Here is a 16,433-nt window from a genome sequence, read left to right as displayed (position 1 = left end):
ATATATATAAAATTTAAAACCAGTGCTAGCCAGGCACAGTGGCTCACATCTGTAATCCCAGCATTTTGGGAGGCCGAGGTGGGCAGATCACCTGAGGTCGGGAGTTCGAGACCAGCTTGACCAACATGGAGAAACCCCGTCTCTACTAAAAATACAAAATTAGCTGGGCGTGGTGGCGCATGCCTGTAATTCCAGCTACTCGGGAGGCTGAGGCAGGAGAATCGCTTGAACCCAGGAGGCGGAGGTGGTGAGCTGAGATTGTGCCATTGCACTCCAGCCTGAGCAACAAGAGCAGAACTCCGTCTCAAAAACAAAACAAAACAAAAAACGAAATGCACACACACACACAAACCCCTGTGCTTAGTGCACAGAACTAAAAACAATTTATTTCTTTTAGAATAATGAACTTAATCCTCACAGCAATCTTAGGCCATAGATACTATACTAGGGGATAGATACTATCCCCATTCTGTAGAAGAGGAAATCGAGGCTTTGAGTGATCAAGTAATTTACCAAATACTACTCAGCTTACCAATGGCCAAGAGGCATGAAAAGATGCTCAGCATCACTAATAATGAGGGAAATGCAGATCCAAACCACAATGAGATGCCATCTCACACCCGTTAGGATGGCTACTGTGAAGAGGAAAAACGCATTGGGGAGGATGTGGAGAAACTGGAACCCGTATGCATTCTTGGTGGGAGTGTAAAATGGGGCCGCTACTATGGAAAACAGTATGGCAGTTCCTCAATAAATTAAAAACAGAACCACCATATGACCTAGCTGTTCTACTGCTGGATATAGCCAAAAGAATTGAAAGCAAGGTCTCAAAAAAACATGTGCATACCCACGTTCACAGCAGAATTCTTCACAAGAACCAAGAGGTGGAAGCAACTCAATGTTGACACATTAATGGATAAACAAACTGTGGTATGGACATACACCAGCATACTATTCAGCCTTTAAAAGGAAGGAAATTCTGACATATGACACAATACGGATGAAACTTGAGGACATTATGCCAAGTGCAACAGGCCATTAACCAAAGGAGAAGTTCTGTATGATCCCACTTCTATGAGGTACATGGAGCAGTCGGATTTGTGGAGACAAAGTGGAAAGGTGGGGCTGGTGGGAGGGAGAATGGGCAGTGAGTGTTGAAAGGTGCAGAGTTTCAGTCTGGGGAGATGCAGAGCATTCTGGGGTGGATGGTGGTGATGGCTGCAGTCACGCGAATGTACCTAACGCCATGGAAGACTCAGGGGTGTCCAATCTTTCGGCTTCCCTGGGCCACACTGGGAGAAGAACCGTCTTAGGCCACACTTAAAAAACACTGACACTAATGACAGCTGATGAGTTAAAACACAAAAAGAAATCACCAAAAACATCTCATCACATTTTAAGAAAATTCACGAACTTGCGTTGCGCTGTTTTCAAAGCCATCCTGGGCCTCACGTAGCCTGCAGGCTGCGGGCGGGACAAGCTTGATGAACTGCACACTTAAACACGATTCAAATGGCACATTTTTTGGTATGAGGCATATTTTACCACAATTAAAACAACAACAACAACAACAAACACAAACATTCCCTCAGCCCATCGGTAGGTGAGCCAGAATTGACATGCAGATCTGTGTGGTCTTTCCACCAGGCCGAAACCAAGCTCCATCCTCACGGAAGACCTGTTCAGCCACGGGTCCTTGCTGAAGGAGAGATGTTGGGACACCGAATTTAACCCTTCACTACTCTGTTAAAGACCATGTTACTGACAGGGAGATGGCCCTGTCTCCTCTTATGAAGCTTAGGACATTGAAATACTTTATGGCGGGATTCTACCAGGGCCATTCGGCTTCTTAGGTTGGCCAAAGCATGTCTCACTAGATGGCAGCATTTGCCCACACAGCCTTTTTTTTTTTTTTTTTTTTCATTTTTTGACCTATCTCTGTCTTTCGGTTTTAACCCCACCAACCTCCACACCTCCCAGGGAGGAGATACAACACAGTGCATTGAGTGCTACATTGCTGTGCAGAGGAATAAGACATGAAACCCGGCTTGGAAGTCCTAGGCTCCCCAAATTGCCCCCAAAGGAATCACATCAGGAGTGTGTGTGGTGGGTGACCCTCTCCAGGAGGCCTGCAAATCTGACCTATCTGAGGAATGGGTGCCCTTCCCTCCAGAGAGGGGCAGGGGCAGGGGCAGGTGCACAGGAGACCTGAGTTTGACGCCCACTGCTGTCACTTCCCAGCCATGTGACCTGCCACAGGTCACCTGACAGGCCTAGACCTCAGTTTTGTCATTTGTAATTCATGAGGGCTGCCTTCTAGTCTTGCTTCCGACCATGTTTGTTTGCTTGAACCAAAAGGGAGCACGTCATGAACAAGCGGGTGGGGTCAACCTTCCCGGCCGCAGTGCCTCGCAGCCTAATGGATGGTGGGGAGCAGCCTAGTGAAGGTGATGGAAACCATCAGGCTGGCTCAGATGAGTCATCTAATTAGACAACTCCCAGTCACAGCCTTCTATACAGATGTGGATGCTGCTGTCTTTGCTTTTCATATGGAATCTGTTTTTCACCCCAGTGTCTCGGTCATGCCCAGGCTCTCAGATGAGCAACAGAGGGATATGTTAACTCCTTGGGGCCAGTGGTGCAGCAGAAATGGACCAAGTCTCCAGAGTCCCAAAAGTCGTGACTGATATGCTTCTCAACACCTAAATGACTCCCTCGGCGTGACTTAAGCATATGATATATATGACTCATTAATCCTCACAAATACCTCTATAAGATAGAGGCATGCTAATTCATCACACTAAAGACTGTTAACACAGTAAAATCTCAATTACAAATGAATTAGGTGTATGTCTGGGGTGGGGTGGGTGAGGACTTTTTTGTTTGTTTGTTTTTAAGACAGAGTCTTGCTCTGTTGCCCAGGCTGGAGTGCAGTGGTGCAATCTCGGCTCACAGCAGCCTCTGCTGCCCAGGTTTAAGCGATTCTCCTGCCTCAGCCTCCCAAGTAGCTGGGATGACAGGTGCATGCCACCATGCCCAGCTAATTTTTGTGTTTTTAGTAGAGACAGGGTTTTAGCATCTTAGCCAGGCTGGTCTTGAATTCCTGCCCTCAGGTGATCCACCCGTCTCAGCCTCCCAAAGTGCTGGGATTACAGGTGTAAGCCACCACGCCCAGCTGAGGACATTTCAATTTTCCAATTTAGAAAAACTTGCAAATTATATAATAATTTTAAAAGAAACGTTTATTTGTATTTATTATTTATTTATTTATTTATTTATTTATTTATTTATTTTTATTCAGAGTCACACTCTGTCACCCAGGCTGGAGTGCAGTGGCAAGATCTTGGCTCACTGCAAGCTCCGCCTCCCGGGTTCATGCCATTCTCCTGCCTCAGCCTCCCGAGTAGCTGGGACTACAGGCGCCCGTCACCACACCTGGCTAATTTTTTGTATTTTTAGTAGCGACGGGGTTTCACCGTGTTAGCCAGGATGGTCTCTATCTCCTGACCTTGTGATCCGCCCACCTCAGCCTCCCAAAGTGCTGGGATTACAGGAGTGAGCCACCCTACCCAGCCAAGAAATGTTTATATTTTATAAATACATAAAAGAATAAGAAAGCAAATGTATTAATAGTATACCATAAGCATATAAATAAGGAAACCAAGAATGAAAGGGCTGAGTCCTGTGTTTCAAAGAGTTCAATAAGAATCGCAAACCAAAAAAAAAAAAGGATCATACACTAGGACTGAATTACTTGATATTTCAAATGAATTCCAAAATAATAAAGTTTGACTTGTTTGGGTTATTTTAAATGTGTCCTCTCCACTACACTGTAAAATTCTAAATGATTCGAATCTATTTGCTGCTTTCTCTCCTCCTTTAGAAAGGTCCCCAAATACGGGGGAAAGCTGGTCAATGAGCCTTTCAGTATTTTGTTAATTCACTAATGATAAAATGAGATCACGTCTACTTAAAATGCGGCATTCTCACATGAGATGTGATGTACATATGGAAAGTGGATTTTTTGGCAAATATGTCGAGGAGGGAATGTTTTCGGAGGTGCAGGATAACATTTATTTTATGTGCTTGATACTCACTTTATGGAATTGGGATGTTTTTTCATCTACCACTGGCTCTCACAATGGAAAAGAGGGTCCTGATCCATTTAATTTGAGTCACGTGAACCCGAGTTGAGTAAAAGAAAATGTCACTCAAGGAATTCAACGAACTTAACGGAGAAGTTGCCACGTGTCACGTACAGTGCTAAGTGTGCAACTCACACCCTCTCACATGATCCCATAACAGCTCTGGAAGTTTCCACTCTGCAGAGGAGAACATTCAGGCACACAGCAGTTAAGAAGCCCGCTCGAGGTCACACAGTCAGCAAGGAAGCTGGTGTTTTATTTCTGGTGCATGAGCAGCAAATCCAGCATGACCCCAACCTCTCGTCGTGTGAGACTTGGATAAAATCATGGATGAGTATCAGCCTCTGAGTTTCTAAAACGATCTGTTTTATTTGTCATTAAAATGAAAAAGAGCAGTAGCTGTCGTTTTCCCCTTGGTCAGCTCACTATGGAGCCTGGATACTCCCTGGCTCTTTTCTTCAACCCATAGGAAACTGAAAATTCAGCCTGAGGGAACAAGGTCTGGGAGGGTGGCTGAGTGAGAAAGGATGTGGGCAGCCCTCTACAAGATAACTGTGAAAAAGCATCTACATCTAGGCAATCTTCTCTCTCACCTATTTTACCCCCTGTGCAGCAATGCTCAGCTCTGCCCTCGACCCAAGCTTTGCCTGGGAGGGGAAAATAACTCCTCCCTTGCTTGGGTGATAATAGCCACATTCCCACCATCCCTCCCCACCTAACCCCTCTCACCCACATCAAAAAGGGGGAGGGATGGTAACTATTAATAGTAACCAAGAAATTCCCCTTTAAGGCACACAGCATCTTACCAAGTGTTTCTAGCCTGTTTTTGGAGCCTTGAAAGGTTACTACAGATAAAAACAAAAAATACAGACCAAACTATCAGCTTGGTCAGTAGAGAAGGAACAAGGCTCCCCCAGCATCAGTCCGATGAGGCTCACAACTTAAATTTATCTGCTCTCAGGTGATGGTCCAAGAAGTGCTGTTTACGTTTATGCCTGTGGTTGTGAAAGCACAAATGACTTATAACGTATTCTGTGAGTTCAGAAGAGCTCGAGGCTGTTATTCTACGAAAAGCCCACGCGTGTAGGTTGATCACTGACTTTGTCCCTGAGTATTTTTTCATTTTGTCTGGCTCTGGAGAGGTTCCCCTCCAGTATAAGGATGTATGCAGATATGACACGTCCCTCCCTCTCTCTGCTTGGCCTGGTTTTCTCTTTTCCACTGGTGCCCTTTTTTCCTCCAAGCAAAGAACGTGAATGGGAATCCCCCACTGCTGACCGGCCGTGGATGCTGTATCTGCTCCTTCTTCAGAAGCGGTTCAGCAAGGAAAAAGCCCGCATATACCTTTCACCTCTGCACTCCAACTTCACTTTTCTCCTTTTTATTTATCTGTCTTATCTAGCTAGCTAGTTACCTATCTGTCTGTCTGTCTATTTAGAATGTGACCTTATTTGGAAACAGGGTCTTTGCAGATGTAATTATTAGATAGTTGCAAAAGTAATTGCAGAGATTGCTATTATTTTTAATGGCAAAACCCACAATTGCTTTTGCACCCATACAATAGTTAAGGATTGAGATGAGATCCTACTGGACAATTTTTCTACTAAAAGTACAAAAATTAGCTGGGTGTGGTGGCACACACCTGTAAACCCAGCTACTCAGGAGTCTGAGGCAGGAGAATCACTTCAACCTAGGAGGCGGAGGTTGCAGTGAGCCAAGACTGCGCCACTGCACTCCAGCTTGGGCGACAGAGCAGGACTCAGTTTCAAAAAATAAAAAAATAAAGCCACATAGTTAGTAGTAAGTTGTGATGGCAGCCGTAAGAAACAAACACCTGTCCCTCAGCCTATCACTCATCTATCCATATACATTCATAGTCCTCTTCCCTGTACCTATTGTGCCAGCGCCAGATAAATTCTTTCTTAACGCTGTGGTTCTTGGCCTTGGCCAAGTTCAAACCAAGGCCTCGGTCCCACCTGCAGAGATTCTCATTTCATTCGTCTGGGGTGTGGCTTAGGCATTAGGATTTTTTTTTTTTAATCTCCCAAGTAATTCTAGTGTGAAGCCAAAATTGAGAATCCCTGCTTTCAGGCAAAGAAATCTTCCCCTTCCCCTGCTCCGAAATCCCCATTGACTGTCTTCTGCCTACCAGATAAAATGCGATACCAGCACACACTTACAGGCTGCTCTACAACTTCCAAAGTGCACCCAAGTGCATGCATTATGAAGATTTTTACCAGATGAGGGAAGAATCACTGCCCGGGCAGTTCTGTGAAATCTCCTTCTATCAGATCAAAAGGCCCTCTAGCCAAGATGAATTCCTTCTACACGAAATGCAGTGAAGTCTCCTTCCCCTCCGGTTCCTTCCACCCCTCCCACCCCCAGCTTGGAATGATTTCCGCAGTTTCAACAGTATGAGCCTTATGTAACTGTAATTACTAGCTACCAATGGAGAGTGGCTGTGGTGTGCTGGTTATTATGATTCTACAACAATAGGGAAATCTGAGACAATCGAAAACCAGCGGTGCAGTATGAGTAACCTCTCATTCTGTGGAGGCACCCAAATGAAAGAATCTGACTTGTGCATGGACCGGCCGACCCGCAGGGTAATGGGGTTTGCTGTGTGAGATGCAAAGCCCACGTTCTTGGCTGTCCTGCAGGTTTCTGCAGGGACTCCTTGGTCTGTAGACCCCATCCCCCTTCTCCTTACCAAGCTTTTCGGTTAGCCAAAGGCTCACCAGGTGTAATAGCCTCCTATTGCTGCTGAAGCAAGATAGCACACATTGAGCAGCCTCAAACAACATAAACGTATCCTCTTAAAGTTCTGGAGACCGGAACTCAAAAATGGCCCTGCAGGGTTCTTCTGGAGGCTCTAGGGGAGAATCAGACCCTTGCCTTACCCAGCTTCTAGAGGCTCCTTCTTCCATCATCAAAGCCAACAGATTTGAATCTCTCTCCCCTTTGACCTCTGCTTCTGTCCTTCCATCTCCTCTCTCTGGTTCTGATCCTCCTGCCTCCCTCTTTAAGGATCTTTGTAATTACATTGAGTCCGCCCAGATAGTCTAAAATGATCTCCTTGGCCAGATGTGGTGACTCATGCCTGTAATCCCAGCACTTTGGGAGGCTGAGGCAGGCAGATCACCTGAGCTCAGGAGTTTGAGACCAGCCTGGACAACATGGTGAAATCTCATCTCTACTAAAAATACAAAAATTAGCCAGACATGGTGGTCCATGCCTGTAATCCCAAGGCTGAGGCAGGAGAATCGCTTGAACCTGGGAGGTGGAAGTTGCAGTGAGCCGAGATCGCGCCATTGCACTCCAGCCTGGGTGGCAGAGCGAGACTCCGTCTCAAAAAAAAAAAAAAAAAAAAAAAATTAAATTAAATTAAATGACCCCCCATCTCCAGCTCCTTAACTTAATCACATCTGCAAAGGCCCTTGTACTGTGTAAGGTAAGACATCCACAGATTGTGGGGATCAGGGTGTGGGCATCATTGGGGGGCCCCTCTTCAGTCTACCACACCAAGCAAATGCCCAGATTGAACGTATTTCTGAATTTTCCCAATGAAGTCTGGGTGCTCCCTTCAGACCACGGCCCCATCCATATTCATAAGCTGTGACTACCCTTTTGGAATTTCACCCTGAACACTCTAGCCTTGAGAAATGTCTGCCCATGACCGAATATACAAACTGATTCTCTTTCCTGCATTCAGGATTTGTCAAAAAGCATAAAGATACATAACCGAATATCCCTTTGACCATCTATAAACAGGAGAAAACAAAACCCATGGTCTTCAGAATCTCTTCCACGTCATAGCTTGTCTAATCGTGGCATCTTACACTATTGCCTGGCTGGGCAGAAGCAGCGGCAAGAGGAAAGCAAGTGACCCCAGTGCTGGCCCAAGAAGGGGTGCGCTGCATGTTCCAGGGCACGAGTGGCTGAACGAGCCCTCGAGAGCTGGCCCAGGAAGGGGTGCGCTGCATGTTCCAGGGCACGAGTGGCTGAATGAGCCCTCGAGAGCTGGGAAGAACACGGGTGAAAATCCTCCACTCCTGACCTGCTGGAAACAGCCACCCCGTGCCTTCTTGAAAAGTGGTTCAGCCGGGAAGAGCATGTGTATACCTCATTTCCCGACATCAGCCATACTAGAAAACATGCTTCTGCTTTCCATGAAGCTGCTATAAGCAAAGCCTCTGAGTACAACAGCACTTGGGCCTCACAGAGCCTCACCTTCCTCCTACAGGGGCGCTCGGAAGTCCGCTAGCACCAAGCTCCCCCAGGGCTTCTGATCTCGGAGGAGCAAGTGTTATGCACTGCAGAGGTCCTGCCATTTAGCAAACCTTGATATATTTTGAGGTTGGTGCTGCTTTTACATCCTTTTGTGCCCATATCTTTCTTTTTTTTTTTTTTTTTTTAGATAGGGTCTTGGGTCTCACTCTGTCACCCAGGTTGTAGGCAGTGGTACAATCACATCTTACTGCAGCCTGGAACTCCTGGCCTCAAGGAATCTTCTTGCCTCACCCTCCTGAGTAACTGGGACTACAGGCATGCCACCACGCCTGGCTAATTTTTTATTTCTCTGTAGAGATGGGGTTTTACTATGTTGTCTAGGCTGGCCTCTAACTCCTGGCCTCAAGCAGTTCTCACCTTGGCCTCCCAAAGTGCTGAAATTACAGGCATGAGCCACCGTGCCCAGACTGTGCTCATAACTTAAAATATAAATTCCAGTAATGGCTATGTTTCATAGGCATGGTCGTTCCTAAAGCTGTAATAGAGACTACCTCATAATGATTTCAGCCAGAGTTCAGTCCAGCATTATCTCTCATGTTAATTCCAATGGATGTTTTTAGAGAATGCAGGAAAAATTGTATTGAGAGCATTTTCCTCCAACTCAAGGAATGCACATGGATGACCTTCATTCTATCAACGGTCCGTGACGGATTTATTACTTGTATATTAATCTAATATCTTCTGAATTTTCTTGACAAGTTCAATTGAGTGAAGTCCTTTGAAATAAAGTCCTTCTATCCTTTCAAATGCCCCTGTATTGAGTGTGGCATCAAAATGCCAGCTAGGTTCTTTTCATTGAATCTAAGGATTTACTAAGTATCATTAAGATACTTCAGGTTAAAGATTAGCTTGGAATCGAATGACTGGTGGTTTCCACCAAAATCCTTGGGTTCTAGATAGGTCTTTGGCCTGGAATTCTTTCCTAAACTATGGTCAGTCATAGAAAGTAATTGTAGTGCTCCCCTGAGATAGGAGCTGTCTCTAATAAAGAACCACATTTTCACGTTAGCTGCTGTGAGGGGCATGAGAATAAAATGAGTCCCTGTTGTCCAAGAGTGTGTGATCTAGTAAAAGAGATTCAGCTAGGATTTAGAAAACTCTAAACAAAAGAAGCTTCAAATCTCTCAGCCTAAGGTTTCTCTTCTGGCAAATGAAAGGGTTGAAATAGATAATTTATACGGTATTCCTGCTTTATAGTTCATAAAATATTTTCACACCTTCTTCTTAATTGTTCCCTATAATCACCCTGTGAGGTAGGAATTTAATAGGTAATGAAATAGACTAAGATGTCAAGCTTCTAAACTGGTTTAATAGTTGGTGGAACTACAGGCTTGAATTAGATAAGACTCTGTCTCCAAATCTCCTACCATGATGCAAAAGCCTACATCCTACAGAGGTGCATTCTAACACCAACATCACCAACATCCTATAATTCTGTGTGTACAGTCTTCCCTGCAGTTATTGACTATAAAAAATGCTGATCAGGCAAAAGCAGCTGCCATTCAAAAAGAGGTAACTAATCTGTAGTTGATTACAAGGAACTAATGTAGACACATCCTTTCAAAGTCACAATTTCATGTGGTCAAATGAAGGTTGTTACACATGGCTACAAAGACGGGCAACAACAGACACCAGGCCTACTTGGGGGTGGAGGGTGGGAGGCGGGTGAGGATCGGAAAACCACCTCTCAAATACTACGCTCGCTACCTGGGTGACAAAATCATCTGTAAACCAAACCCCAGTGACACGCAATTTACCCATGTAACAAACCTGCACATGTACCCCCAAACCGGAAATAAAAGTTGTAAGAGAAAGGATGACGATTCTAGAGCAGTGATTCCCAGCCTTTTCAACACCTGGGACCGGATTCATGGAAGACAAATAGGGGGCGGAAATGGGATAAAACTGCTCCACCTCAGATCATCAGGCATTAGATTCTCGTAACGAGCGTGCACCCTAGATCCCTCACGTGCACAGTTCACGATAGGCCTTCTGCTCCTAGGAGAACCTGACGGCACTGCTGCTCTGACAGGGGATGGAGCTCAGGAGGTAATGCCCACCCATCCGCCACTCACCTCCTGCTCTGCGGCTGGCTCCTTAACAGGCCACAGAGTCACATCAATCTGTGGCCTGGGGTCTGCGGACCCCTGTGCTAGAGAATTTTCTGCTTTCTCTGTGTGTATAGATTATGCTAGATGTCTGCAGATGAACAGAAGAAAGTCTTTCTTTGAAAGCCCATCTTATAATCTTCTATTAAATCAAATTTCTAAGGTATTTAATAAGATTTATCTTTGTGGTTTGTTCAACGTTTTTGATGTCATCTCAGTACTTCCTAAATGACTCTTTTTAAAATCTCTCTGGATCGATTCCTATTTATCTGTGATGCTTACAGGTTCCTGGTCTTTCTGCAGGTACTTTAGAAATGTGAAGGATATATCAAAAGAGAATCGAGAATCTTCCTACCACAGCCTTTGGAGATTATGACACAGTGGTGTGGGTCACAGGGATTGAGGGATTCGCGGGACCATTCTATCACCCGCGTGACGCGGGTTCCACCAGGCTTACTGCTGGAAGGCCTGTCCGCATCCTTGCTACATCTAAATTGCAGGAGGGAAGAGTCATTTTCTAGAGGCTCGGGTTCTGCGGGTGTGGAGTTGCACCTGTGGTAGTGACAAGGTCTAGATGCTTCTCTGCCCAGGGAACGGCTCTGGCACTGATCCAGAGGCCATCTGCTTTGTGGGGAGGAAAGTGGGAGTACGGGTGAGCAGGAAAAATGAGGTCAGCTTTCAGAGCAGTCAACCATCTCTGACGAGCTGGCTAGACTGCGAACTGCACAATATTTACTGCAGGGAGATGTCCGCAACAGGAGACACTCAGTCTGGCCAGACCCAGAGCCCCCACCCCGGGGCGTCAGGACGACAGAGTCACAACACAGGGGACGCGGATTCATAGCCAGGCACCAAATCTCTTGATCCCAGAGAGATTTCCTCTGGTCCCTTTATTACTCAGGGGAAATGCGTGAATTGGTCTGTTCTCGAGTTGGAAAGAAGCAACATAACGTACCCAGGACGACCACAAGCTGGTGGCTCGTGTGAATCTTGGTTGTATCTGGTTTTGCCACATTGGGCAGGATTAGGAGCCTGTCTGCATGCCCCCAAAGCAGCGGGGCATCTCTTCACCTCTGCACTCACCTGCCTTCTGTCCCACGGTGAGGACCTTAGGACAGGAATCAGGGTTTCCAGCCCACGGTTGCAGCCCCACCCACCACCTAGCACAGTGCCTGGTACTTGGTTGGAGATGAATAAATACTTGTACAGCAAATTCTCTTTCATCTGAGTTTGGGAAGAAAGAGGAGGAAAAGAATCATTGCACAAATAAAAGAAACGCACAAATAATCCCTAACCGGCCGTTGAAGCAGCATCTTCAGTGTTTCCACCTTACACACAAACTTTCACCTCACTTTGAATATTTTATAGGAAGCACCAGTTTCATGCTCATCTGTCCTCGATCATCAGCCCTGGCGCAGTCACTGAGTCTTCTAACTGGCCCCTGATGCTTAGCGAAAAGGCCGCACAGCCAATGTGCGTGTGACACAGGGCTTCGGGGTCCTGGAAGGTGAAATGTGAGTTGTCTGTGTAACATGAGCATGTGGCTCACACAACCCAGGGATGTGTGGAAACGATGGCCTGGGTAAAAGGATGTTCATCTGAGCATTTTATTTACAGTAGCAAAGACCTAAATTCTAATTAATTGATGTTTGGTTATGTATTAGGTTGGTGCAAAAGTCATTGCGGTTTTTGCTGTTGAAAGTAGACAAAAACCGCAATGACTTTTGCACCAACCTAATAAATTAGGACATCTCCATAGTGTGGATAATATTCATATAATGAAATACGCTACTGCTAAAGATAATATTTTAGGGAGACGTGTAACGGCATGGGGAAATGTACCCAATGGATTCAGTGAAACGCAGGTCACAGAATTGAACCTGGTCACAATTTTACAAATTGGAAGTGTATGAAATGCTAGAAGGAGGTATCTCCAAATGTTACATAGTTTGTATCTGGGTGACATCAACTTCTAAAGTCTTATTTAAACTTTCTCATGTATTTTAAATTTTGTTTTACAACAAACATGTTACTTTTTATAATTTTGTAAATGGTATTATTTTAAAACTGCAACCAAAAAAAAAAAGCAAATCATCCCATGATGCAAAGAAGCCCTTCTCTGTTCCTGCCCTAGATGGTTACTTCCAAGATTAGACCGTGAAGCACCCCGCAGGACGCCACTGGTTCCTCATTATATTTACATACAAATCCCAGAAAATTCTATCCAAAAGTCTAGGGGCAGTGAGGCCCCTGCAGGTAAAACGAGTTCTTTTCTTTGTGACACAGGTCTGAAAAGGAACCATATCTGGAAAAGATGTTGACAGCTTACTTTGGGGTAGCCTAGGAAAGTTGGAAGAAGCCGTGGTAGGCAAAGCCATTCCCTGGGCACGGGGAGAGCTGGTGCTGGTTCTGCCGTTGGCTGTACGGCCATTTCGCTAAGCAGCATATTCCTTATCTGTAAAAGGAAGATCTAACACCTGCCCCACCTACCTCATAGGCCTACTGTGGGGTTCAATGAAATCATGTATATGTTAGATTTTGTAAATTAGAAAGCACCCAGTTAAGTGAAAAGTTCGACAATCCAAGAATGCTAATGTCTTAGGATAATGATCAATGTTTCCCACTTTCTTTCAAGATAGCAAGAGACACGAACACTCTCAAACACTCTAGAAAAAGTCACCAGGAATTTTATCAACCACATTTAACTCACTTCATGTTTCCCTATACCTTGTCCAGCATAACAAAACTATGCTATGTGTTCACTCAACTTGTTCCTTTTTCTCCTGGTCTCATGGGTAGACTGGCTTCCCCAGCTTCCCCAGTGGGAAGATGGGGTCAAGAGACTAAATTGTCTGTCTGTCTGTTTCTCTCTCTCTCTCTCACGCTTCTTTTTTCCTGATTCAGAGTCTTGCTCTGTCACCCAGGCTGGAGTGCAGTGGTGCAATCTCAGCTCACTGCAGCCTCTGCCTCCCGGGCTCAAGCAGTTCTCCCATCTCAGCCTCCCAAGTAGCTGAGACTACAGGCGTATGCCACCATACTTGGCTAATTTTTGTATTTTTAATAGAGACCGGTTTTCTCTATGATGCCCAGGCTGGTCTTCAACTCCTGGGCTCAAGCAATCCACCCACCTCAGCCTCCCAAAGTGCTGGGATTACAAGTGTGAGCCACCACGCCCGGCAGAGACTGAATTCTTTTTTTTTTTTTTTTTGAGACAGAGTCGTGCTCTGTCGCCCAGGCTGGAGTGCAGTGGCGCGATCTCAGCTCACTGCAAGCTCCACCTCCTGGGTTCACACCATTCCTCTGCCTCAGCCTCCTGAGTAGCTGGGACTATAGGCGCCGCCACCTCGCCCGGCTAATTTTTTGTATTTTTAGTAGAGATGGGATTTCATTGTGTTAGCCAGGATGGTCTCGATCTCCTGACCTCATGATCCACCCAGAATAAAGATGTAAGCAATGTACATCCCTTTCAGGCAAAGCCGGGCCCCAAATCCTCCTGTGAGATCCTCCACACACGCTCTCTCCCCTCATTTCCCGGCTGGTTACAGAAGGTCTGGTGAAGGACTCTTGAGGCCCCTGGAAGATGGTGACACATTTGGTGGAAGAAATCTGAGTGCTCACGTCGTAGTGGAAGGCCACCCACCAAACACCCCCTATGACCTAAGTGAGAAACAACCTGAGGTCTCTAGGATCATTTGCTCTATATACCAACTATCTTCTCTGACTAATACATCCTTGCCCGTGGCCGCCTCTCCATTCCAGTGACGGTCAGTGCTCTCTGCTGCTTCCCACACCACTGATGCAGGGGATAGAGAGGCCACTTACAATAAAAATCCAGTCCTCATCCAACAGAAAACTCACCCAGGCAAAATCAGATCATCTTTAAAGATTCCCTGGGAGATTTAAGACCTGTTTTTTATTTCTATGGGGAAACTTGGGGGCATGTGCTAATTTAAATAACTGAAAAGGAAAATGCACTTTTGGCAGCCCAGTACCAATAGTTCTTAAGGTGAGTTGCAAATAGAAAAGAGTTTGGGTCTGTCAAGTGAGGAGAGGTTACGAAGGGCGTCTACACCTCTTTTGGAAGGTACAGACAAAGGAAGCAGAGTGCCAACACGGATCACTGTTCCTTCGTATATTTTATTCTTAGCAATGTCCAACACTTCCACAGGTTGCTTTAAAACCATGATTCCTGGGACTCACAATATCCTTCGTTCAAAAGCCTCTCACTCATCTGTCTTAACATCTAAAATCTCTGTTAACAGGCACAACAATGATCCCCTACTACATGGCAGATATTGGCCTACATGTCATGCAAACACTGTCTTATTTAATTTTCATGACTCACATCCATTTATAAATGAGGGACTTGAGCTTAAGACAGGGCAAACTCCTTGTGACAAGTCACACTGCTAACAAGTGGACAAGTCGGGGCTTGGACCCCAGTCCAAGGATCTCTGTGGCCTACCTCTTCATGGCTAAGCCATGTGGTAAACCTGCTGGCTGGGGAGCTGCTGGCAGTGTCTGGACCAGCAGGGCCTCTCAGGAAGGAGACACTGAAGAGTGGAGAAAGGGGAGGTGTGGAAGGTTTGGAGGATACAGCAGCACCCTCTCAAAGCAGGCGGGTCTGGGTGGGGCACCTTGATGAGAACTCTGTGGGGGCCACTGGAAACACTAGGCTTTGAGTTCCCAGGAGGAGGCAGAGGAAGGAAGCGCTGCCCACTTCTCTGCTTTGACTCGCTCACCCAGGCTACTTACCTGGTATGGGTACAGGGTGACCCCGTTGGTTCTCGACAGGGACCAGGTGCCGTCCAGGTACTGGTGAGCCTGGATGGCCACCGAATTGAGGATGTTCCCATTGCTTGGACTGGTGGCCATCTGGAGGCTGACCTTGGCCTGGTGGGTTGGGGAGCCACTCTTCTTTTCCGCCCCATTGCTGACCCCAAGGCTGCTGGGTTTGCTGCTGTGCTTGTTGACGAAGCCTGTGTAGTTGGAGGTGGCATAGGGGGCAGGCACAAAGGCCCAGTCCCTGGGCTGCTGGAGCCCACCCACGTGCCGGGACCCCACCAGGGTGGGGATGTTGGAGAGCGGTGGCGGGGAGCCGGGCGAGGCGTCGTAGTGCTCACTGCCAGCTGCCTGCTCCAAGGCCAGCACCATCTGGATGGCCTCCTGCTTCAGCTGGTTCAGGTGAGTGGCGCAAATGTCACAGCGGTTGTCCCGGTCATTCCATGCCTTCCGGATGGTGTTGGGGACCTGGAGTTTGTCGTGAATCACAGCCGAGAAAGCAGGGTCCTAGAGAACACAGAAGCAGAGGAAAGGGAGATTCTATAACTCCAAGGCTACTCAAGAGTTTGATAGTTTGATTGGCATTCAACAGAAATGAGAAGCTACATTGGCAGAAAAGCCTCCATTTTTGATAAACACATTTGACAAATGTAAGAATTTTATAGTGAAAACTTTTAAAAAGAAGTTAAAAAAAAAAAAGACTTCTAAGTATCTTCTTCGCCAGGCCAATCAAACAAGTACATTTGTTTGTTTGTTTGTTTGTTTGTTTGTTTTGAGATAGAGTCTCGCCCTGTCTCCCAGGCTGGAGTGCAATGGCACGATCTCAACTCACTGCAACCTTTGCCTCTGGGTTCAATCAGCCTCCCAAGTAGCTGGGACTACAGGCACTCACCACCACGCCCAGCTAATTTTTTGTACTTTTAGTAGCCACGACGCTTAGCAAGAACATTCTTATTCTTATGTCCACTAAAGAATGATAGCCATCCCTGGGCTCTCCCAAGGTGTTCAATTAGAAGGAACAAACGTTTGTCCAGGCATGACGCGGGGTGAGTGCAATCTGGACCGCTGCACTGAGGCCCCTTGGCCTCCTGTTACCACAGAAAGTTAG

The 16,433-nt window shown here is 46.2% G+C and overlaps 1 protein-coding gene across 1 annotated transcript in view; it reads right to left on the bottom strand.

The window, feature by feature from the left end:
• KIF26B (kinesin family member 26B) overlaps window positions 1–15,826 on the bottom strand; it is a 379,580-nt gene extending 363,754 nt beyond the window's left edge. The window contains exon 1 of the mRNA XM_011981178.1: window positions 15,299–15,826. Within this exon, the coding sequence (XP_011836568.1) occupies window positions 15,299–15,697 (399 nt within the window). The 5' untranslated portion in view covers window positions 15,698–15,826. The remainder of the gene's footprint in view (window positions 1–15,298) is intronic.
• Window positions 15,827–16,433: the final 607 nt, after the last annotated feature.

Source organism: Mandrillus leucophaeus, unplaced genomic scaffold (assembly GCF_000951045.1).
Source record: "Mandrillus leucophaeus isolate KB7577 unplaced genomic scaffold, Mleu.le_1.0 Scaffold220, whole genome shotgun sequence".
NCBI classification, from domain to species: Eukaryota; Metazoa; Chordata; class Mammalia; order Primates; family Cercopithecidae; genus Mandrillus; species Mandrillus leucophaeus.
This window is presented reverse-complemented; position numbering and strand designations above follow the sequence as displayed.